The sequence below is a fragment of the Sceloporus undulatus genome, chromosome 2, assembly GCF_019175285.1.
Source record: "Sceloporus undulatus isolate JIND9_A2432 ecotype Alabama chromosome 2, SceUnd_v1.1, whole genome shotgun sequence".
Classification (NCBI taxonomy): domain Eukaryota; kingdom Metazoa; phylum Chordata; class Lepidosauria; order Squamata; family Phrynosomatidae; genus Sceloporus; species Sceloporus undulatus.
Window position 1 is genome coordinate 265,144,066 of NC_056523.1, and position 26,593 is coordinate 265,170,658.

General features: G+C 37.9%; 1 protein-coding gene across 1 annotated transcript in view; it reads left to right on the top strand.

Moving 5' to 3' along the window:
* DTWD2 (DTW domain containing 2) overlaps window positions 1-26,593 on the top strand; it is a 119,066-nt gene that overhangs the window by 69,400 nt on the left and 23,073 nt on the right. The window contains exon 4 of the mRNA XM_042453812.1: window positions 9,081-9,270. Within this exon, the coding sequence (XP_042309746.1) occupies window positions 9,081-9,270 (190 nt within the window). The remainder of the gene's footprint in view (window positions 1-9,080; window positions 9,271-26,593) is intronic.

The following is a 26,593-nucleotide window of genomic DNA, read 5'->3' on the forward strand; positions in this document are numbered from 1 at the left end:
ACAACCATTGTTAAAACTGGACTTGCAACTTCATTTCCATACACAAAGGACTTGTAATTTGACCTGACATCCTCACATACCAATGGCATATATATGTCTGTGCCTGGTTCCACTCCAACAAATGTATCTGAAGAAATAGACTGAAGTCTACGAAAGCTCATGCTGTCAATTTCTTTCAGTTAGTCTTGAAGGTGCTACAAAATCTTTCTGTGTACTGATTCTACAGACTATCTTTGAGTCCGACTCTTATGTTTCATTCTGGTGGAGACCTTTCTGATATTTCTTGGGGCCAACCTTTGTGTCTTAGGAAAAGCAGGACATATCAAGTATTGGGGAGAGGGGGGAGAACTACCACTGGAAGTGGCCCTTAATTTCATTTCAGATGCTCCTAAAAATTAAAATGAAATTATTTAGTTATTTTGAAAATCTCTAACTTAATCATTTTAATTTTTAGGAGCATCTGAAATGAAATTAAGGGTCATATCCAGTGATAGTCCCAACTTGGACAGGCCTATTAAAATAAATAGTTTGAAATATCCAGAGAAGGAGACTGCACCACCTCACTAGGCAATTGGTTCCATTGTCAAACTGCTCTCTATTAGAACTGTGCTTCTATTAACAATGGCTAAGGTAGCATTTGCTTGTCTGCTGGGAAAGCCCCTGACCGGGTTCTCATTTGCATTTGCTGAGTCCTGATTTTGCTATTTTGGCTACCAGTCCTGAAAAATAGCAAAATCAGGACTCAGCAAATGCAAATGAGAAACCACCCAGGGTCACACATTATATATACAGTATACCCAACTGTCTTCCATGCCAGCATTCTCTGAAGATGCCAGCCCAGATGTTGGCGAAATGTCAGGAATAAACTCTTCTAGGACATGGCCATGCAGTCCGAAAAACCCACAAAAAACGGTGTATTTGAGAGCCTCCCCATCCCTTTTCCTTTGTGTGAAGTCTTTCATATTGTCCTGAGGGAAGGAGATGTTTTTATAAGCTACTGTGGGAGTCATTTGCAGCATTTTCAGGCTTCAAAATGCTTGAAATAATAAAAAATAATGTGCCCCACTGAATCAGTCTTGTTAACTCAGGTCTGTCAAACCTTACTAGGTCTCATGTGATGGCAGAATGTTGCCAGAAGTATGTGTTAATTTACTTCCATCTTGAGAGAGATGCAGAGAGCTTGGGGAGGCACCTGTTTTCCTTAAATATCAATTATATTGATAATTAGGGAGAAAACCTTTTGGAGACATTTTAGGAAAGAGATTTCTGGGGTGGGTGACAAGAGGCAAGCAGGGGTTAATAACCTGAAAAGGAAATGAAAGAGACTAGAAAGAACTCTGGGAATAAATGGAAAGTCGCTACAGTTAGTTATGTGAAAGTCTACATTTGAAAAATGGACAGAGAATTCTCGACTGTTCTCAGGACACTTAGCTGTCAAACGCTGTTCCCTGAGGTAATATTCAAATGCATGCCAGTCAAATTATTACAGTGCCTTTTGTCTGTTCTAGGATGAAAATAGAAATGATGGTTGGTAAGTTGTCACTGTTACTAATTGTTCAAGCAGGTACTCATACTTCCTTTACATGCCTCAGCTATCTCAGATGAGATACATAGCATTAAGAGAGGTTATTCAATGCAAAACTCATTTTAAAAAAATCTTCCTTGGAAAGATTTTTGAAACTTTATTGTCTGTCCCCTGCACTTTGACAGGCAGGATTGTATACATACAGGTTAGATGCGGGTGTTCCCTTGTTTGGTAGAAGAACTTCAGTTTAAGACACTATAGTTCTTGACTTTGCTTTGAACAGGATATTCCTCTCCACTTTCTTGCTTTCCAGTTCTCTGTTCAGGTTTTAATTTTGATTTCAGCTTTGCCATGCTTTCAGCCTTCTATGCAACCTTCATGCAAAAAAAAAAAAGGAAAAAAAAAAGATGTATTTTCTCTTCTACGGTCCTTCTCCCCTCCACGCCCCATACCTTGCACAATGAACCAGTCCCTGAGGAGTGAGAAACAGCTGTTGAAAGGATAGGTCAGCAATGCACAAGTGGCTGTAGTCAGGTGGACTTACTTAGATCAAATTGGGAATAGCATGCTCACTGGTGGTCTGTTCAGTGTTTCAGGGGCATAAAAAGGAAGATAATTGGCAGAGGTGAACTGCAGAATTGGGGAGCCTGGTTCCTTCTCTTGCAGTAAAAGATGGCTAGTCACTCTATTCAGAATTCTCCCATCAGATCAATGGATCTTTGTGATTAAGGTGGGAATAGCAGCACCACCACCAATCTCAGCAAGAACAGATCCGGTGAATCAGGAAGAGAACATGCTTGTGGCACCAATGCTGCCCTTCAGTGTGCTGCCCTTGAATGTTCAGGGCATGCTACCACCCTACCCCAGCTAGAGGGTGGGAATATTGCCCCTAATGCAGTGTTTTCCCAGCTCAAAAAGAAACAGCAGAAAGCTGCTCTTTTTGAGCCAGGAAAAAGCAGGCCTTGCTGCCGTGGAGGCGACCTTTCGCCGTTTCTGCTGTGCAGAGCGTATAAATGCCACACTGCCAAAATACCGTGAAGCCAGCACACGTGTGGTCAGCCGTGTGGATCCCCAGCGGCATAGGGGCATGCGCTGTCTGAACACCATGTCCCCATGCTGCCGGGAATCCAGTGCTTACTGCCCATCTGTTTTGGGCCCATGTCTCCAAACAACCATCCTGAAACAGGCCACTCAAGTAGTATTTGATTTTAACCACAAGGTGGAGGGGTTTGTTGCCTCACTCTCCCTTTCACCTCTGATAAGGCCAAGGGTGAATTCTCCAAGGAGGAAAAGGTAGAAGCCCAACATGCTGTCACCTCAGGTTGTTGTTGTGTGCTTTCAGATTATTTCCAAATTATCACAGGACAGCCATACTATTGTCAGCATTTGAAGCTGATTTACCCAAGGTGGCTTTGGGTTTTCATAGTTGAGTTGGGATTTGAAAGCTGGTCTTCCAAAGTCTCAGTCTAACAAACAGCTATACTACATTAGTGTTCAGTTTTCCTACATTGAGTAATATTTTGTGATTCATACTGTCCAAGCCTGCTAACTCAGACCTTCCTGAGAGACTGGACAAAGCCAACCAAAAAGCAGGTCAATAAAGAGTACTAGAATAACCCAGCATCTTTCATGAAATTTTCCTGCTAGGAAATGCTCATCAGAATAGGATCCAGAGCCCCCAAGTAGAAGGCTTCACTCATTCCAGAGTAGGGAGTTATACAAAAGTCCTGAAAGGAGAGCTGCAGTCACAGTGCTTACAGGGGCAGGGCTGAATGTTCCTGTCAAGGAAGAATGCTCAACTTCAACAAAGAGTGCAAATAGAGTAAACATTCCATATGGAGAAGCCTTCATTTAAGTAATCTCTATTCAGATACTGCTTTGTGGTTGATAGGAAATGAACTGCGGCTGAATAGAAAAAGTGCTGGTGGTAGCAGGCTTTGTTGGGAACAAGTCCAAAACATGACATCTCATATTCCTGAAACCCTTGAGTAGCGTGCAAAGGGGGGGGGGGTGACATGAAAGATGGGCAAAATAAGCAGGTTTCCAGACAGCTTCCAGGTGGGACATTTAGAAGCGAGGCTCGAAGCCATCTGAAAACTGCTCCTAAACTGTTTTATGGGGGGGGGGAGCCGGATTAAAAAGGAACTGGATTTTTCTGCTTCTTCCCCAAAAAGGCTTGGTTTCGCTCATTTGTCTAAATGCCAAGATGTCAGATCGGCTCTAAAGGGGCGCTTTATCCTACCCCTACCTCTAATTATGCGTATAAATACCCCATCATAGGAGCATATTTAAAAGGGATGGAGCTGGCATGCAGGTTCACAGGGAGCCATCGGTTTGCTCCTGTGATGGTGTGAAGAGATGGTGGGAGGGGAAGTAAAATAGTACCCAGTGGCACGCCTTGAAGCCGCTCCGTGCGGTCATGACACGTGCACTGCAGCCACCTTGGGAGTAGGTGGGGCGGTTGGTGGGGTTTCAATGCAGCTTCAGAAAAGGAAGCTTCAGGCTGCTTTTTCCTGCCTGTCTGTTTTGCCCAAAAGACTGTGTTGCTTGTCCTACTACAGTTTGTCCTTTCTGTTGAATCCTTTTGATAGAGAAAGGTCCAGCCTGTTTTTGTTACAAAGTAAAATTCCTGAGTGTGGTGAATTGCAAACATGTAGTTGAGAATATGTAGAGCAGAGTTCAGTTGTCTCTACCCTCATGAGTACTTAAGTATTCTAGGAGCCAAGGGTTCGTGCTTACCCCTTCCTCTTTCATGCCCAGGGTTTTGACTGTGGATCTAAGCAAGTGCCACAAATCAGAAAAAGCAAACTCCCAAACTGAGATTTGTAGCTTTGAGAGTTAAGGAATGAAAACTATCATGTTAGCTTAATTAACATTTTTGTTAGCATGAAAAGGATGTGCATTTTGCTGGTAAATGTTGAAAAGAGGGCAGAATGAATCCAGTGCCTGTAGAATGTGTATGCACCAGTTCTGTGAATAGAATTCTTTTCAGATTTATGCCAGATAAGGATTATGAAAGAACACAAAACCCACTTTCATTTATTTTTAGTAATGCTAAATCCTTAGAGGCCTGAAAATGTTGGAACTGAAGTACCTAACCTTGGTTAAAACATTCATTTTGACCCCAGTTTGCACTGAAGCAGCTGCCAATCTTTTGTCAGCCTCTTTGAAGCAGCTGAAGACTCAGAAAGAAAGTGGGTTCTTCATAAGAAAATCATATTTGTATGGAGCACAAGTTTATTTTTCTCAATTGACATCAAGATGTAAGATGTTTAAAACCATGTCTCTGAACTGGCGTGGGATGGGGAGTTGATTGTTCTTTGGGAGGTTCAAAACACTTGCATCTACTGTGCTCATGCTGCTCCTTCATATCTCAGTATTTTTGTTGTATGCTTATTTTAGGACAAAGTAATATTCTTCCCATGATTATTCCTGTGCAAAGTGATGAAGTATCACAGAAATTGTGTTAATTTAAATAGACTATATATTAATCTTGAGCAATCCATGCAGACATTTTCTTTGCTTTTATGTTCAATATCAAATATAAATGTATTATTATTATTATTATTATTATTATTATTATTATTATTATATTTCAAGGATTTATATCCCTCCATTCTCCCACAATAGGATTAAAAGTGATATTTGCCTTCAGAAAATACCAGTGTACATTTAATAAAGGGAGCTTTTTACTATTTTTCATGGTTCTCATAGTCCAGGCCTAAGTCCCAGATCTTTGCCCACAAATTACTTCTAAAATGCAGCAACCAAATGCTGGTTTAACTTCCATTATTTCTCTGTTGCTGTAGTTCTTGTGTTGCTGCTTTCTTTGCAAGTCCTTGACTGCACTCTTTTCCTGTTGAATATTGTCTGAGAGGGATAGCTCTTTTATTTGTATAGGAAAAGCAACAAAAATATTGTAACACTTAAAACTTTAAATATTTAATGATTAAATATTTAATAATAATTAATAATGTTGATGAAACATGGTTACATCACTATGATGCAGAGACCAAACAACAGTCCTTGCAGTGGTGGCACTCGGATTTTGTATGGCCAAAGAAATTCAAGATTCAAAGGTCAGCAAAAGACACGGCTGCAGGCTTTTTTTGGGTTAAGGAAGGTATTTGTATTACTATCTTCAGAAGGTCCAAACAGTTAATGCAGAATACTGCTCTAACTTGCTGTGCCGATTAAAGGAGGCATTGAAGGAAAAATGGTGAAGAAAGCTTCAGAAAGGTGTTCCCTTTTTGCAAAACAGTTCACCTGCTTACAGGGATGGCAAGTTGATGGATATTTTAAAGAATTTGGGATTTAAGTGCATAGGCTATCCACTCTACACACCAGATTTTGTGCAACCTGACTATTTCCGGTTTCCCTTAAAAAAGAGCTTGAAAAGAAGGAATTTTTTGAATGATTCAGAGGTGATAGCGACAGCAGAGCACAACAATATTTCAGTGACCAGACATCGAGAGTTTCTTCTTGTTCTTGTTCTTTTTCTTTTTTTTTTTTTTTTTTTTTTGAAGGATTAAGGAAATTTGAGAAAAGATGTGCCAAGTGCTTTACGCTAATTTGAATTTTGAAATTTGAAATGTGAATTTTGGATAAATTGAAGTGGGAAAATGTGTGTGTGTATGTATGTATGCATATATACAGATATATATACAGTAAAAGGGAACTGTGTATGCTGTTATTAACACTTGACTAATCAAGTAGATCAAGAGGAAGTTACAATGGAAAGATAAATAATTTTGATAAACTTTAATTTGCTCTCATTATAAAAATGAAATAACAGAACAAAATGTAATAATTTACATTCTTGAAATATGACTTTTTCTCTTTGTATCTATATTTAGTATTGTATTTGTATTTAATAAACTTTAATTTAAAAAAAGGAAAAGAAAAAAGAAGGAAAACACCTGAAAAAAAAGAGAGACGTGCCAAGAGCATTGAACGTCAGAGTAAATATGTGGAATAGCATGTAAGGCTGCATGTACACTGCAGAAATAATCCAGTTCGACACCACTTTAACTGCGATGGGTCAGTGCTATGGAATTCTGGGAAATGTAGTTTGTTGTGGCACCACAGCTCTCTGACAGAAAGCTAATTCTGTGGTTCTCCAAATGTTTACCCTTTTGACCCCCTTTGTAGATGTAGCCCCCCTATTTCAACATAGTATATAAATAAAAATATATTGCTTGTTTACAGTGTGTATTTTTGTTCATATATTTATGCATATTCAGATTTTAACATTTTATAAGGAAATACTGTATATACTCATGTATATACATCTGTCTCCCATGCTATTCAACATTTACATGAAGCCGGAGATATGGGGTGGGGTGTTATCAGTATGCTGATGACACCCAAATATGTTTCTCTTATGTTTTGGACTGATGCAGTGACTAAGGATGGCATCTCTCCTCTGAATGACTGTCTTAGGATGGTAATGGACTGGATGAGGGAAAACAGACTCAAGATGAATCCAGATTAGACAGAGGTATTTGCTATAGGGACCCCTAATCCGGGAATGGAGATGTGTCAACAAGTCCTGAATGAGGTCACACTTCCCCTGAAGGACTGTGTACGCAGCTTGGGGGTGCTCCTGGACTCGTGACTTCAGTTGAACAGCACAGGTAGATGCAACGATCAGGAGCGCCTGTTATCAGCTTCAGCTGATAAGCCAGCTGCCACCCTTCCCGGAGCCAGGTGACCTAGAAATAGTGATACATGTGCTGGTAACCTCTCCACTTGACTTCTGCAATGTGCTCTACATGGAGCTACCCTCGTGCCAAGTTCGGAAACTTCAAGTGGTACAAAATGTGGTAGCCAGATTGGTCGCAGATACATCTAGAACCAACCATATAATACCTGTTTTGAGATCTCTTCATTGGCTGCCAATCAATTTCCAGGTGTGGTACAAGGTGTTGGTTATAACCTTTAAAGCCTTACATGGCCTGGGTCCAGACTATTTGTGGGAGCCCCTTCTTCCATACAATCCACCCCGCACATTAAGATCCTCTGGGAAGAATTTGCTACAGTCTACAAAGACCAGATTATCTGTGGTAACCCAGAGGGCCTTCTCATCCGCCACTCCTAGGCTGTGGAACAGAGGAGATCCGTCACATTACCACTCTAGAAGCCTTTAAAAAGGCTGTTAAAACAGATCTCTTTCGACAAGCCTTTCCAGACTAGCACCCCTTAACTGTTACGGATAGCACCGTCTACCCCGTGAAGATAGATGTTTTCACCTCAATTTCCTACCTTTAATTTTAGCTTACTTTTTGTTACTCCATATTGTAATCTATTTTATATTGCTTATGGTTTTTTATGTTTGGGATGGGGATTAGGCTATGGGATTATTTTAATGTATATTTTATGTATACTATATTTTACTGTTTTTGTCTTGTAACCCACCTTGATTCCTTTGGGGTAAGGGGGGATATAAATAGATTATTATTATTATTATTATTAGTCTAGAAATTTTAATCAAAAATTTACTCTAAAACCCTGGATCAACTTATCCACGGGTCAATGTAAATTCTGCAATTTAACTCTTACAAAAAAGGGAACCATCCCCTGGTGAAAGACAAGAGCATAATCTGTCCTGGAAGCACTGACCCCTTTCTATTCTTTCATCCATCCTGACTTTAGTGTGGGCACAAACAGTTATGTCTGCTGGAATTTTGTAAGTTCTTTGGCATTGTTTTCCTTTCCTTCATCCTTCAGACCATTTGTTACATGCCCCTAGGTTTTACCCTCGACTTATCCACAAGTCATATCAAAATCCATAATTTTAGCCCCGAAATTTGCCCTCGAGGTTGATTTATAGTATATACTACATAGTTTTCCTCCTCTTCCCTCAGACAGAGGCTCTAAGCCCTCTCCTTCATTTTCTCTTACCCTCCAGGTTGGAAAAAAATAGTTAAGCAGAAGAAGAGGAGGGATCGGGGCCTCCAAATCTCATGTCCCCCTCCCCTTGGGCAACTCTTGGTCCTGCCCCACTGTTTGAGAGCCATGGGGCTAAATGTGTCACAAAACTACAAACACAGAATTCTCTAGCATTGAACCATGGCAGTTAAAGTGATGTCAACCTGGATTATTTCTGTAGTGTGGATGCAGCCTAAATTTCATGGCTCTAGGTCACTTGCTTCTTGGGTAGGCCAAGAACTTTTCAGCACCTACTCATATTAATCGGTTGTTGTTCTCCACCTCAATCCATGTGGAGAGGTGTGTAAGAAATTGTTGTTATTGTTGCTGCTGCTTCTCCACTCCTCCATCACCATGCTCCCAGTGCTGATGCTGCTAAAAACCTTCCTGCTAGGGGGCTGGCAGGCATAAAAAGACATTGTAAAAGCAGCTTCTTTGTCAGAGGCTTTATTAATGGCAGTAGGTGTGTATTTAAAAAATTTTTTTAGAAGTTAGGTACATCTTAATGGAAACTGAATAGAAAGGGAGATAACAGGAATTGAAAGAGATGATCTAGTTACTGTATATGTTTAACTCATCATCATTAGAATTAAAACTGAAGTCCTTTTCTTCAATGTTTATGTAGGTACCCTGAGTTAGCGTCTGTCTGCAGAAATTCAAATACCTTAATATTATACCCTGGAGCTGGAGCAGCAAATTTGGAAGAAATAAACATAAGCTCCTCTGATCCTTGTGTAATCATCATCATTGATGGAACATGGAGTCAGGCCAAGGACATATTTTTTAAGAACTCCCTTTTTCGAATACCTAAACAGGTAAGATTTAATACTTTACTTTTAAAATGATGCAAGTATATGTGTGTGTTTCAGACAATGGGAGCATGGGGAACAGCCACACTTAAGACATGCTGTTTGTCTTAGTACCATATTGTTATACATAATACCTGCTTTTGTGGAAGCGATGCTGATGACATGCCAGCATATATATAATGTAATAAATCGTGCAGGTGCAGTTATTGCATAGATACAATTGCATTTTCACTCTATTGTATAATTTTTTCACTTTGTAGAAGTGATTTATAAATTGTTTGAGTCCTTGCATGGATGGCTGCACTAAAACTAATGTTCTGATGCTTTCCCATGTTAGCCCATTGTCAAAGTAGTGATGGGGTTCAAACAGGAAAGGAAAAAATAGAATCAGAGTAAGTTGTAATTAAATTGTTTAATTATTCTTAGATAACTGTATATTTATACTTTTATCAAATTTTTTGTATAGATTTTAGTCAGTATTGTTTAGATATGTTGTTAGTTGCCTTGATTTCCATTGTTGAAAGAAAAGCAAGAGATGAATGAATAAAGTAAGTAAGCATGTGAATAAATAAATAATTTGTAACATGTCATGGTCTCACCTATTACCTGTGCATTTCTACCTAGCTGCAGGTAAATGCCAGTACCATCACAACTTACTGTTCTTTGGAGAAGGGACCATAATTGGTCCTTCTGTAAATTATTTATCATGATTGATATGTAGTCAGTGTGTCCTAATGTGAAACCATAATGGCAATTTAATCTTTTCTACATAAAGACTTTATTGGTATGATATTGTGTAAAAAGATTAATTTTGACATTTTAATAATAGTGTACCAGTGTTTGCATTCTTTTGAAGTACTGCATTTTACTTTCATCAATTAGGTGCTAGTTTTATTGGCTGAAAAACTGCCAATTTTTCATTCTCTTCATCAAGATTAATCTGAGTGAATGAAAGGTGCAGATGAAGTACTGCCATTGCTTTAAAGAACATAGCTTCCTTTCACATAAACTGAACCCCAGATGAAGAATTTTTTAGGACCAAGCCATTACTCAGAAACCACAAGCCCTAAATATGGCTCCTAGGTAGTTTAGGATGAAGAATTGCTTTCCATCTCCCAGCACTGAAGAAAAAGAGAGAGATGAACTGGTATAGAAGATGCCAACAACAGCAGCTTTGTATGTCAATGCTATAGGCAATGGTTTTGAAAGAATTACAGCATGGGTTATATTTTATACGTACCTTCTGCCCATTAGAAAAGGGCTGCTTTAGGTGGTTCCCATTTTCACACACACCCCAAAAAGAAAATACTAGAAAGAAAGAGAAAGAAAAGAAAACCTAAAAAAAAACAAAACCCTGTAGCACTAAGATTCAGCAGCACACTACTCAATACAAAACTTTAAAAGAAGCATTTTCATGTGGGAGGGGGCACAGCCTGTGCTGAATTCCTAGGGAGAGTGGTGAAATCGGTCGCTGGAACTGTCCAAGTTGCCTAGCTACTGCATTAGAAAACAGTTTGTGAGAAATAGGCCGCTTTCATCCTGCCTTTCTCACAAAAATGATTTTGATTTGTACAGTGACAGAAGTCAAGGAGAAACCTGTAACCTGCTGGATTTGTTGCACTTCCATTCCCACCAGTTCTGCCTAGCATAATCAGTGGTGAGGCATGATAAATGTTGTAGTTAAGCCATATTTGGGGGGAAACAAGTTTCCCATCCCTGATTTGTTATTTTAGTCACAACAGTGCATTCTGTAGGAACTGCTAGAATAATCTCTGTTCAGTAAAAAGAGTGTGTGTCTTTATGCCTGCACGCACCTTCAGGTCACCTGTTGTGTTATGATGACCATATAAATCTCATACAGTTTTCTTAGGGAAGTTTCCTCCTCTGAAATATAGCCTACAACACCTGGTATTCATTGGCACTCTCCAAGTACTAAGCAGAGATGACCCTGCTCAGCTTCCAAGATCATTTGTGCACTTGGGGTATTTAGGCCCACTTGAGTAAAAGGTATCCTCAGCTAAAGCAGTCTTTGATTATATTGACAACAGATCTTGTATGCCTGACAGAAATGCCAAATTCAGCCTGCAATAAGCCTTTCTGGCAGGCTTTATGTCACACAAAACTTCTAGATTGGGAAATATTGGAATATACATCAAGTCAGACCATTATTCTGTCTAGCCTATTGTTGGTTGTATGCTTCTGACAGAAGTCTTTCTTAACCCTTCCTTGACAAGCCAGCAATTAAATTAGCAAGGAAAGGATGTGCACTTCTCCATCTCATAAGCTTTTAAAATGTCAAATATAATATGAATGTATGACAAAATTATATAAATCTCTATCTATACTCCTATTGTGGTGCAGGTGCCAGAACAGAGGACTATAAATAGAATGTCTAATGGTTTGTATCTCATTTGAGAAAGATGTAATATTGATAGTCAGTGTAGTGTTTGCCAAATGAGTTAGCATAAAAGGTTTTCCATCACAATCCGATCTGCTATCTTTTTATCTGCCATTTAAAATGCTCATTTAACTTTTGTTTATTGGTTTTATTAATTTTGTAGTGGCTTTCATGGCCTAAGGTCTGCAAGAAGAGCAACTTATGTTAATGCATCTTGAAGTATTATATAGAGCGATGAATGAAAATGAATTAATATATCGTCTAGTTCACAAGCTCAGTTATGCTAGTACTTGTCTACTGTAAAATTCTGGTGTAATTTGTTCTTATATTCCCTCCACATTCATTTTTTTCTTCTGCTATCATTTATTTTTAGCAATAATAATAATTTTTTGTTAAATACCCATGGATTGAGTGAAAACCATTACTGTGAGCTTGGCCATTTTGATCACTGTGAAATAATTGCTTGACTCTTCACAAATGGTACTTAGTGGCTAGGGGTTGTTTTCTTGTTTATCTTGGAATTTGGCTTTAAGAGGGGTGACATTGTTCAGAATGAAGCAAGCCATTTCTGCAGCCACATTTCTGCAGTTTTGTGGGAGAGAGAATTCATCATATGATGATGATGATGATGATGATGATGATGATAATAATAATAATAAGTTTTTATTTATATCTTCCCGCCTCTCCCAATGGATCAAGGCGGGATCACAACAGAGTTAAAAACAATTACAATATTACAGTACAACATTAGTTACCACATAATTAAAACCACAGCTAAAAACATGAAACATCAATCAATCGCAGGATCAGATGCTCTTGTTCCATACCAATAGTCTTCATAGGAGGTCAGGAGGATATTATCAGTGAAAGAGCTCTGTCTTTACCGCCTTCTTGAAAATTTCCAAGGATGTAATAAAGCGAGTCTCCTCTGGGAGTCCATTCCATAGTCTAGGGGCAGCTATGCTGAATGCTTTTTGGAAAGTAAAAACATGTTTGGATGCTGGTACCTCCAGCAGATTCTTCCCACTTGTTCTAAGAGTGTGGGGCGGATTGTATAGGGAGATGCGTTCCCGTAAGTAACCTGGGCCCAAGCCATGTAGGGCTTTAAAGGTAATGACCAACACCTTGTATTGTGCCTGGAAGCTGATTGGGAGCCAGTGTAGATCTTTCAAGATAGGTGTTATATGGTCAAGTCTCGAAGAACTAGTGACCAATCTGGCTGCTGCATTTTGCACTAGTTGGAGCTTCCAAACTTGATACAAGGGTAGCTCATGTAGAGCACATTACAGAAATCAAGACGAGAGATTACCAGAGTATGTACTACAGCTTCAAGGTCCTTTTGGTTGAGGTAGCGTCACAGTTGCCATATCAACCGAAGTTGGTACCAAGCACTTCTGGCCGTCGCATCTACTTGAGATGACAAATGCTGATGTGAAAGTATGGAGGTATGGGGGCTGTGTTGACGTGTTTGGATCTGTGTATAAAATGCAAAATCTCATAAGAAGATGTGGGAATTGTATGGCCCTCCAGATGTTGTTGAATTGCGCCTTCCAAGTTTCTTCATTCCTAGCCATGCTGGCTAGAATTGCTGGGAGTGACAGTCTGAGAACTTAAGGAGGACTATACAGTTCCCATCCCTGTTCTGTAATACAGGATTGTTGTTGTTGTTGTTGTTGTTGTTGTTGTTATTATTAATAATAATAAGCTTTATTTATAAATAAAGGTTAGAAGAGTTGTTGCCTGTTGTTGTGATATCATTTTGCCAATATGCCATTTCTGTATTTAAAAATAAAACAAATATTACAAAAATGCCATGTCCCTAATCTTCTCTCATTCAAGGACCAAAAGCCTTTAGAAAACCATTGAAACTTCTTACATGAACTTGGAAGTTTTTATCAGGTATGGAGGTGGGGATAAATTTGTTAACAATATGCTTCTAACAATGGAAAATCCTGAATTCCCGCAGATGAAAATGATGGACTACAGAAATTACAGCACTCTCTGTGCCAGTTCACTAAAGGGGGCATATTTAGGAATATGTACTCATTGTGTAAAAATAATACATTTTCCTCCAAGTAATGCATATTAGGATAATGTGGTCTAAATCCAGTTGTTAGTCACAACTAGAACAGACCTATTAAATCAGTGGAAACTTGTTATGTCAGCCTTTATATAAATTTCATGGATTCAATAAGGCCATTGGAACTAACAACTGTATTTAGGCAAAACATTTGGTTGAATTGTGATTGCACTCTTAAGTAAACCTTATCTTTTTGCTTTAATGAGCCAAACCAAGTCTGCGATATATCAGGCTTTAGTAGACTTCAGCAACAGGATATGGAACTGCTTCTATTATCTGTTAAATAATTCATTTCTATTAAAACAATACTAAAACCATTTTCCTTATTTTATTTTATTTCATCAGACAATTAATATTGCAGCTTCCTTTGAGTTCCTGTTTAGGGGTTAAAAGGTAAAATATAAAACAAATAAATAATTGTAGGGAGATCCAGGGGAAATTTTTTTTTCACTATCAAAGAACTTGTATAGTCAAGAAGGCTTGATTCACACAATCAAACCAGTATGCTGAAAATGTGCACAGAATGAATCAACGTGGAGATTAACGTATGGGGAGATGGCTATTCTGTTGCTTTACTGCACTCCTAATTGACCACTAACTTTTAATATGCAAAATATCCCAGAATTTATTGGCAAGAGGCATTTTAAAAAAGCGCTGTGTTTTTACTTTGATTCTGGGGAAAATAATCTCATACTTTGCTGTGTATCTTATACCTTCAGCCCATGTTTTGAGTGTACCAATTAAATTGTAGCAAACAGCAATTGCCACAATTGTAAAAATATTTCTGTGTGAAAATGCAGACAAAGAACTTTCTGATGACTTTACATCCAATGCTGTGCTGTTTTTTAAAAACTCCTTCTGGGTGCTGTATTAAACTATTGAAAAGAGAATTAATAACTGTTGTGAATGACTATAATAATGATATTTTTAAAATAAATTTACATACGAGAATTTCTGTAATAGTCTGTTGCTACTATCAGTAAGTTATTGCTTCATGAACCACAGCTTTTATTTATAGCTCAAAAGATCAGCCAAACACTGGTTGAAAGAGCTTCTTCTGTATTTTATTTCCATTAATAGAAAGATTATATTATTACACTATTTTGTTATAATCAAAATGTCTAACCCTTTGAGAGTAAACTATAAAACACAGAAATAAACCACAATCCATGCTTTTTCTTATTCGGAAACTGTGTAGTATGTCTTGCTTTCTCTAGAGAATTACTTAGCTTTTATTCTTTCAAAATAAGCTCTTTTTCTGCCAGCTTTTATTTGCTTCTGGTTAATGACTAAAAAAATCCAAGTACAGGTATCCACAAAAACACTATACACTGTCACAAATCACATACCTGAACAGAAAACTGGAGAAAAAGCATGTTTGATCAAAAGCTGGAAATACATTTCATTAAATGTATGGCACTGCATTTAGAAAAGCAATCATACACTTAATTCTTTTCTACACTTCTCTATTGACTTATGCCTGCAATCTTGTGTGCATTTACCTTGATTGCAGGCTAATGCAGATTACCTGAGCATGTTTCTCAGAACATCTTTAGCTTCTAAAATTCAACCTGAAGCTAGGCAATAAAGAAATAAGCTGCTTAAGAGCAAGCAGCAACCTCTCCAGATGGTGACAGCAAATTTGTTCTCTGCCTTCTGCCAGCATCCATTGCATCCTTTTTACCCCATCCACTGCCATACCACCAGAATCTCAGCCCAAAACTTTCATAATTATTATTAGAAGTTTTCCAATATCAGTGAAATTCTGAGAGGGTAGAAAATTCCGTGGTGCCACACTTTTTGTTGTTTCAGTAAATAGCTTCAGTCCAAATTATATGTTTCATTAACACTGTGACTATTACAGTCTGCTTTACAGATTCACAGAAATTTTAGTTTATACACAGTGGGTCAGATTCACTTCATAAGAATCTTCAGAAGTATACTTTGTAAAGATGGTTAAACTAATATAAAGCAGCTCTAGCAGAGAAGACATATGAAACAAAGGCATAGAGCATAGTCTCTGGAAACAGAAAGAGCTTCCATTTATTGAAAGAACTAAATTCACAAATGCCATCCATACTGTACATCATTCTTTTATAGTTTCCTTACAGATCATTAATGACCCATGCACTATCAAGGCGATGTTTGGAATTGATGTACTTCTCTTATTTATGCAGCTTGAGCCTCCCTTGTCTGGAATTTCAAAATCCAAAATACTCCAAACACCAAAACATTTTTCATAGGTGGCTGAAATAGTAACATCTTTGTTTTCAGATGGTTCAGTGCACACAAACTTTATTTTAAGTGCAAAATTACTAGAACTACTGTATAAAATTACCTTTAGCCTAGGTATGTAAGGGGCATATAAAACATACATGAATTTTGTCTTTAGATTTGGGTTCTTTCTCCAGGATCTTTCATTATGTACATATATGCAAATACAGGTATTCCAAAATCTGGGGGAAAAAATCTGAAATACAGAACATGTCTGCTCTCAAACATTTTAGATAAGAGATCCTCAATCTGTAGTAATAAAAGTAATCTGAATTGTAAAACTTCCCATATATACATAGAGATAGTTGACCTTTTTGTTAAATGTATAGGAAGCAAAATGCTTCAGTTGAAGTTTGATTTCTGCCTACATACATATGTATATGTTCATGGAGGTACATTATAGTATATTTTATATCGTAATCATAATGGTATTTATGTACCATCATCACTGAACACATCATACTGAACACTCTATGACTTAGTGTGTTAGAATATTCAGAGTGCTTCAAATACATAATCTAAGTATATAGAGATATTGTAGGTAACTCTGTTTAGAGACAGAAAAAGGGATGGGGCCACAATGAAAGACACAGGGATTCCATGTCATTGGCTACACTGGTGAGGGCTGATGGTATCACAATTGCATCACAGTCCTGCAGTACCATTCTGATTTGTTGCTACAAATTAAGACATATTGGGATAGTTTAGTAGGTTAGAACATTAGGACTCTTTCACATGACGAAAAGTGATGGGAGCATAGCGGGATGCTCCTGTCACTATCGCACAATTGCTTGAAGATTATCAGATGAAGTCGTGCAACGTCGCCATAATCGTGGCATTATCCCATGAATAAAGAGTAACTGTAGTGCTGCTTTTCATTCACTGGAAAATCCCGTGAACGAAGAGCGGCGTTTAAATTACTCTTTATTTATGGGATAATGTCATGATCGTGAATGAAAAGCAGCACTAAAATTACTCTTTACTCGACAAATAATGCCACGATTTGGCGATGTCACATGATGTCTGATAATCTTCAAGCAATTGCGCAATAGAGACAGGAGCTTCCTTGTATGCTCCCGTCACTTTTCGCCATGTGAAGGAGTCCCTAGTAAGTGTTCCAATCCCTCAAACAAGAACCACAGTATTCAGATGAATCAGAGGGTAATCTTCAATGTTGTGCTTTTTCTATGGATATATATCGATACTTTGTGCTAATTAAAACTTATATTCAGTTAGGAAATTGGTTAAAATCGTTGATTAATATCATGATGTGATTGTAAATTATATGGGTTTGCATGGGTTTCTTGAACATCACTCAGGCAGTAGAAGAGAATTGTCTGAGTGAGTAGACAGACCCTATCTGAAAGGTGGCTTAAATTTAGCATTCTTGTTTGTTTGCCTGTTTATTAATTCTTTTATATGCTGCTTTTGTCTCAGACTGGGACCCACAGAAGGAAATATGTTAAAATCTCCCAATGCAAATTTAAAAATAATTAAAATTGTCACAATATAAAATTATTTTAAAACATACACAACTTTAAAAAAATTAAAGCACACACCATAAGTTTAAAAAGTCTCCCTGGCACAGTTACATATTAAAAGCCTGTTTAAACAAAAATATTTTTATCCATTGTGTTTGCGTTTTCACATGCTGTACAGGAGTGTATAACTCAGTGTTGTTTTTTGTATAGGCATAACTGTGAGAGACTGTGAAGGGCCTCATATGCTCTACAGTTATCCTTGCAGCAGCTGTCATCATTGGCAAGGGAGATGCAAAAGAAACACAGCATTAAGTTGGTCCAGCAGATACAAATTAGTTCAGTGAAGGGGACAAATTGGTGTGCACAGCAGGTGTGGTTGCACAGTTAGGCTACTGGTATTTTGCACGAAGCAATCACTCCGCTCTGCGAGATACCCTGCTTTTTATGAAGGGTGATGTGCATGGCATGGTAGGAACAGATGGCTAAAAAGCACTTGACCTTATTACATCATTATACTTGCAAAAGAAAGTTTCAAATTGTAGGGAGGAAATGCTTTTATATTTTTAAGCCATGTATATTCTTTGCAGTTATAGCTTATTTTTGGTAGAATTATAAGAAATCTAATGATAATTGAAATGTAATTATATTTAATAAGTGACTACATTGATCAGTGTCTGTAACCTGATTTTGTATTCTGTCTGATAAGATAGCAAAAGCTGGCAAAAGCAAAACACTGTGGAAGCCATGCCTTAAGGGCTGAAAGCATATACCTACCAGGGTTTTCTGATACCTTTCTGTCACCTCAACAACTACAAGATCAGTTCAGTATGCAAAGGTTTGCTGAGCTGAAATTAAAGGTATACTGTATCCTGTAACACCTTTGTGACCATGGAATTTAGTGTATTGCCTTTTCTCCTGCGATAGGATGTAACTTTAAGAAGGCGCATCTTATTGTATTTCCCTGTCACTGGGCAGAATGCAGCCCATGCGATAAGATCATCCTTCTTAAAGTTACACTCCACGTCTATTGTGGGAGCACAGGCAATGTGATAAACTCCTAAGGCTCTGAGCAGATGGGGCAGGATAGCACGAGCTGAGCCCATGCTGTTCTGCCCCCAGAGCTCACCCGGGTTAGTCCCTGGGTCAGTGGGGATGAGCAGGTGTTCACACACTTGTCCCCTCACTAACCCAAGTCCAGGGGCCACTCCTTACCTTGCCAGCATGCGAATCATCTGAGAAGCCCCCCAGTTGTCCCATCTGACATGAAAAGGGGCACTTGGCTGCATCCACATGGACAGTTTCTCTGTCAGATGGGTCAACTGGGGGAACTTCTCATATGGTTCATATGCCAGCAAGGAAAGTAGCACAGTGGGGGGAGGTGTCAGAACAGCATGGATTTGTTGTAGAGTTCTGTGCAAAACCAGAGATATTTTGTCCCAGGGTAAAAGGTCTTTACCCTGAGGTCAGATTAGATCATCTGGATCTGTGTCTGTACTGACAGGATCGGGCCCAATCCCGCCATGGGGGTTTCGGACTGTGTCAACTAAACTAGACAATGTAAGGTGGGGGGGGGATTTAGGCCATTTGGTCCATGTGGAAACCTCTTAACCTCTATTTCCATGAGGAAATAGATTGAAGTCTACAAAAGCTAATTCTACTAGCTTCTTTAAGTTAGTCTCAAAGGTGCTACAAGATTCTCTTGCATACTGATTTTCCAGACTGACAGGGCTGTGTCTTTGACTTCTAACATCAGTTCAGTTTGAGTCATTTCAAATGACAGTGTGCATCCTCACAGACTATTGTCAAATATAAACTAAATAAAAGAGGGTCAGAACTTTCCAAAGCCTCCATCCCTACTGCAGATGCCCCAATCTGAGTAATCCTAAGGAACAGAATTGAAGCCTGTTCCTTAACATGGTGCAGCAGCAGCAGCATTGTAGGATTCATGGGCCCTCCCTTATGTAAAGAGAAGGGCCTTTTGCTTAGGCTTACTTCCTTCATCTATCTGTCTGTCTATCTACTTCATTTGTCTGATACCTTTCTTCTGGAGCAGGACACAAAGTGGCTCACATAAAGAATCAAAAATCTAAACAACATTGTAGTAAATATTGGTTATGTGACAGACACAGTATTCTTTTGAAAGCAAAGAGTGGACAGGCTTATATGCTATATTTCATTGTGCAAAAATTTATCCTTTTTACAGCTGATATCAGGAAGGGTTTATTTAATGCTTTAATCTTTTCTATAGTATTTTATAGTTATAATCCTTGTTTTCATTCACTTAAATCCCACAGTTTCAGATTTTCATACTCTGTTTTAGAACTATTAATGCTTACTAACATACAAATTACAGGCAGTAAGCCTATTTGTTTGCTTCATATTCCATTTGATTCAACAGTAAGATTGATTTTACTGTGAAGATTCATTCAGGGATTGCAAGAAGATCAATCTACACCACTCATAGTAGATTGACCCTCATGCCATCCCTGAATGAATCTTCATGGTAAATCTAATCTCTCATTCATTGTTCTTGTGTGCCCTCAAGTTGTTTCTAATTTATGGCAACCCTAAGGTGAACCTATCATGGGGCTTTCTTGGTAAGATTTATTCAGAGAAGGTTTGCCATTGCCTTCCCCTGAGGCTGAGAGAGTGTGACTTGCCCACGGTCACCAAGTGGATTTCATGGCCAATCTGGGAATCTAACCCTGGTCTGAAGTGTCATAGTCCATTGTTCAAACCACCACACCATGCTTACATACTGTACTAGATTTAAAACAATGGCCTGTTACAGACTGCCAAAATAAAGCTGCTTCGAGTCTCTTTGGAGGTATGCTATTGAAATGATGCATGCATCCGAAGAATCAGGAAGCTGCACCAAAGCTGCACTCCAGTGCTTAGGAATGGAGTGTGGTTTTGGCGCGACTTCAGCCTTTTTTTGGGAACCCCAAGGTCATAATTCTTAAAATGCTATTTTATTTCTCAGTCAGCTTTTATTGAAGCTAGTTTTTGTAAAGCATACACATATCTATTATGTGTATATATACACATATCTATTATGGCATTATCCTTTCAGTAATGATGGGAAATCTCATAAGAAACTCCGCAGGAAATGGCATGTGAAGCTTCTTTCACTTTACTTTTGAGTAATTGCTCACAACACATAGGAGATAGTGTGGCTCACAGACTAAACCTTTGACATATTCACATTTTACTTTCAAAAGAAGAAGACGAAGACCACATAGTACTGAAAAGGAGACCTTTTCAAAAGGACACATCTTTTCTTTTTAAAGAGAACACATTTTCCCAGAAAAAAATTGCCAAGGCTCATACTTTAAATTCTAGTTGTGCTTTAAAGTTTGAACAGTCAAGAAAGATACCTTGTCAAAAAATTTATCCATTGTACAATAATTATTCCTCATTCAAATAACAAGCAAATTTCTATTTTCAGTTGAAATGAGACAGGTTTAATAACATGTTCTTGCAACTTTGAAGACCAGCATCTGCTCCCAGAGGATATGGCCAGTCAGTTCCCTGTATTCAGTTAGTGAGACACAATGTACAAGAGATTGCCATGTGCAGTTATAGTTAATTAAGACCGTGATGGCACCTGTCTGTGGGGCCTTATCCCCTTAAATTTCCTCAGCTTGTGCCAGATCTGACTCATTAATCCTACCTTAAAATAGGCTATAAATCTAGTTTAGTTCCTTATCACTGTCAGTAGTGAGCTGCTAGGTTTAGATCTGGGGTCAACATACAGAGAACATGCAGATATGTTCGTTTTTATTAAAAGTGTGTTTTTGTGTTTTGTGCTGTGTAGCAAAATTAATTTGTTTCATTTGTTACTTTACATTATTTTTATATTACTTTATATTAAATAATTGTATTATTTTAAATTAGAAGTGATATTAAAACTATCACTTTAAGGAAGTTGCTCTGTTGTTACCTAAGGTAGATTTTGTTCTGCAAAGATTTAGAAGGCAATTAACTTATCCCGAGACTATTTTTTCTTCACATAAGCAGAATGTGGGCTTCTGAAAAGTAATAAATATTGTGGTCATCCTACTGATCATCAGTTGTAAGATTTTTTTAAAAAATACTTGAGGTTGGTGGTGGTTGATAAAACATAGTTTGCCAATAAACTAGTTCAATAAATTTGAGCATGAGCTTCCGTAATTTAAATTTCAAGAGAAGTTACTTGCATGATTAATCCTCACCTAGGTCTCTGCACAGAAGGCAGTGTCATTGGGAGATGCATCATGGTAACCTTCTTTTGTGCCACCAGGATTTATCTCCAACAATGTTTCACTTTATCATAAGACCACCACATATGGTAAAAAGTACCTCCATGTACACTACATTTCCAACATCTATTTTTAAGACTTTTGTACATCTCACTTTATACAATCTCACTGGAATTAGCATCACCTCCACATCATTTTATAGAAATTTTCTCTCATGTTATAAGATGACATTTTTGAGCCATTCATACACATATTTTCCCAATGATCCATCTCAATGTTATAAAATTCTGGGTCCATACAGCCTTTTACCTGTTCATCATCCAGTTCTATTTTCAATAACATCTTGTACATTTTCCCAATCAAATCATCAAATCATGCAAGAGACCACAAGGGCCATCCACCCAAGCCATTGCCATGCAGGAACTCACAATCAAAGCACCCCTGGCAGATGATCATCCAGCCTCTGTTTATAAACCTCTTAAATTCAACTTGCATTTAGTTTTTTCTTGATCCTAGGCCCAATTTTCCTAAAATCTTTGATTTTGCTCTGTTTCTACTTTTGCATTCCAATCACCCATGATTAACAAAACAAGTCCAGTTTTAATGTGTTATCACTAGACTCCAGCATAGAATGTCAATTTCTTCTTCTTTTGTAATTGGAGTATAACTTTGGATTGTGGTTATATTGATGGTTTTCCCTGAAGTCTTACTGATAGGATTTGATCAGACTTTGCATTATATCCTTAGACTGCTTTTGCTACATCTCTCCTTACTATGAAGGCCAGCCCATATTCTCTTAGATTGTTTGGACTAAAAATGTTCCATTCCTGTCCACTTTAGCTTGGTTAATCCACGTACTGCAAGGTTTAGACATTCCATTTCTTGTTTTATTGTGTCTACCTTTCCTTGATTCATGCTTCTCATATTCCTTGTTTCTATGATATATGTTGTTCAGCTTCAGAATTTTCCTTTACCTCTGACCACATCTAGAGCTGAATGCCCTTTTGGCTTGAGGCATCTTCTGGCACTATCTCTTGTTTTGTTTTGGACTGCATCATCATAGGGTTTTTTCCTGATAAAAAACATTCAAAAGGAATTTACTATTCCTTCTTTTCTGAACTATTAACAGACTTTAGCTATAGTGCTGCAAACATTATCTCTGAGACATCCTCCACTAGTGTCAAACTCCTACTACAGCTTCTGTCCATTAGCTGTTTGGCACATTTAGTCTGACATGGGAGTCTCTACCACCAGCATTGCTACTATTAGCATAGGCTCTTGCCTCACAGGTGTATGTAATCTCACCACTGTACTTGTTTTATGTAATTTTCTTCTTTTGGAGCATGGATGTGACAATGTGCTACAGAATTTCCTTCATACTTTTTCTTGTACTTTTCCCTGTTGTTATTGTTTTAATTTTTAACCTAGTCGAACAACCCAGTAGAAATGAATGGTGTTGGGGAGAGGGTGATATATACACACCTAGATAGTTGTTGTGTGCCTTCAAGTCATTTTTTTACTTGTGGCGACCCTAAGGTGAGCCTTTCACTGGATTTTCTTGCCAAGATTTGTTCAGTGAGGGTTTGTCTTTGCCTTCCTCTGATGCAAAGAGAGTGCCCAAGGTAACCCAGTCAGTTTTCATGGCTCAGTGGGGATTTCTACCATAATTTGTAGTGATGTCGGCGGTGTTCTTTCTTCAGTAGTCATGTGTCTTGTCTCTATCAAGGACAATGTTTTTTAAAAAACAAAAATCTTCCAGCCTTCATATCAACTATGGGAGTTGGCATATTCTCCAGCATTTAAGGGTTTTGTTTTGTTCCTTCATCTTTGTCTTGCTAGGCCTTTTCAAATTTAGATGGTGATCACTGTTTGTACATGATGTTGTGTTGGGTACATTGTGCTGCTGTATAAAAACTACTGATATGTAAATAAATTATGATGTTAGTGGTGATAAAATGAGAATCTAAAACCATTAGTGAAATGGGGGGAACAGAACCCTTTTTTTGTTTCACAGACCTTTTTTAAGAAAAAAATTACTCTGTTAATAACACTTGCCTTGATACCTGTGGTTTTACCAGCTGCCTCTGAAAAAATGGTTATTTGTCACCCAAATGAGCTAGAAGGATTTACTCAAAGTCCATAAACGGTCCTTTCCCTCTTTAAAAAAGAATGTTTCTCCCTCCCTCCCACAGTACATTTGTCATTTTAATTAATTTTTTTCCGTAGGCTGGTTAATATTTTTACTGTCTTCCAAACGGCACATAGATACATTTAATTACTTTACTAATACATTCTTGCTAAGGTACGCTTTGTTTTTTAAAGTCAATTTTTTGTAGAGCCTGAAAATTCCTAGGCATTTTGGTCATGTGCTTTACATTTTGCATAGTTTTTAAAAATAAATTAATATTTATGTATAGCCATACCATATGGTTTATGCAAATATATAACACTGATGAAATGCATATGGTAAACATATCAATTAGTTAATGACTTGAGGCATGCAGCATGAACCCTGCTTACATCGTTCTTTTCTCTAAATGTTTATACTTATCTCAAGTAGAAATAATTCTTCAGAGTGGAAGTAATATAATGTAAAAGAAAGTAGGAGCCTGTTTTGAGTTGTTGGTAGCATAGTTTTGTGCTTAGTGATGCTTCAGGTAAAGGAAACTGTTCATTATTATTCCTTGAAGTATTTAGGTAAACTACTTATTTTTAAAAAGTAGAGTTAGACAAATGTAGTAGCTAAGAGACTTATCTGTAAACCAGGAAATATTTGTTTCAAATCAAAGCTCAACCAAACATTATGAAACCAGGATGTGAAGTGATTTTAGATGTAGTCCATTCTTTTGAATAGAACATTTGCTGAACTATATTTTATGTAATTTCAGCTAGAGATAATTACATCTTCCAGAATTGTCCTTAGTCTGACAAAACAACTTGGATCTCAGAAAAATGTCCAAAGCCAGTCTGGGATCTTACAAAGATATTGCCAGCCCAGTACCCTTTCCTGACCATTTTGCAAAAGCCCCTATTAGCAAAGGCGATATTGCTGGGAGGGGAAAGTTCTCCTTTCTGTCTCTACCCAGCTTGCCTTCAATGCTGCTGTCAAATAATAGAAAGGGAGTGGACATATTTTGGGACTGCTTTGGGACCTCTCTGGCTTGCAAAGTTGGCCAGTTTTCTGTTAGCCCTTAACTTTTGCTTCCCAGCTTATTTTTCACGAGATCTCAGAAGCTGTTTTTTTCAGTGTTTGTGAGGCTGGCAGAATTTGTTCAGGGAGGGTTTGCCCTTGCCTTCTTGAGAGTGTGACTTTCCCAAGGTCACCCATGGAGTTTCCAAGGCTGGGCGGGGATTCAGATCCTGGACTCACAGTGTGCTAATTCGACACTCAACCACTGTCCTACGCTGGTGCTCTATATATTCATTAGATGGCTGCTTTTAACAGTTAGTCTGGTATATTTTTGCTTATCCAATACTATACAAGCCAACTTCTCTATATGGATTTTTTTTCTCTCCCTCTGTATATTGCCATCCCTGATTATATTTTGGATGAAAAGGTTTAAACTATAATACAATGGCTGGGAGGGGAAAAAGAATAATATCAGTTTTAGCTAACAAGAAAATAAGCAAATCAGGAAATTAATAAAAGTTTCCATCAAAGTTGTGCTGCATTTTTAAAATGAAAAATTTAAAGTGTTGATTATAACCTCCTTCCTGACATTTGCTGTTTCTTCTTTTTGTAGTTTAAACTAAATAGAAGCTACAGTCAAGGGTTTTTCATTGCTTCTTTATGGTTCAGAGCACAGTACACGTTTAGGAATAACGTGGGTACATAGCAGTTAAAAATAAAGTTAGACTACAGACACTAGCCCTTTAAGATAGTAGCATCAACTTCACTACATAGTGAGCCAAGGAGTCATAGGAATTCAGGCTCACTGTGATGGAGTGGCATTCTTGGACACAGTGACCAATCACTCCTGTTTGCAGAAGCAGCACACAAACTGTGCAGTTGTTCTCCATGATTTATCATATAATGTAAACAACCAGAGTTGTTGCTCTGGTTCATTTCTTTCCAAACCAGAGAGGGACTGTACAGTTACTTTGAGGTCTGTTGGCTGTTTTCACCTCTGGCTTTGTTGAAAGAGCATCAAAGCAGAGCAGCAGCTATGTCTGAATTTGTTCAGTAAGATAAACTACTCTATTGCAAATAGGAACAAGCAGATACAATGCATTGCTTGTGACCAATAAGTCAGGGTCTCCACAGTTCTCTAGCTTATTATGTTCTACAAACTGGTCCATTATTTTAAAGTGCATAAAAGATAAAGGAAGATGTGGCTTTTTAAAAGCTTCCTCCCCCCCAACACACAATACTTTGCTCAATTTACTTTCAAATGGGGTGCTGCTACGATGGATATACTGTAAGTGCTTAAAGATCTTTTGTAAATATCAGATTTTATCTGTTTCTTGGGTGTATGTTGACTTTAGTATGCAACATATAAAACCACACATATAAGTGAAATGAGGAGAATATATGCATTGTTATTATGTGCAATTGCCTTACTATGTGACTTTTATGTATTATTATGTGATTTTTCCCAGCAGTGAAAGAAGGAACATTCCATTGAGGGTTGTTCCTCCCATTCACTCCAATAGGCAGGCCTGAACAAGATGTTCAGCTACACCTTGACAAAATGCAGGCTTGTGACTAACATTGTCATTTTATTTTTCCTGTATGATAATTTTAACACCTTTGCCTGATGAGGAAGCCAATGGAGCTTCGAAAGCTTGCAACATATATTTTGTGCATTTTGGTTGGTTCAATATAGGTATCACTGTTTTGTGGATTTTGGATGTT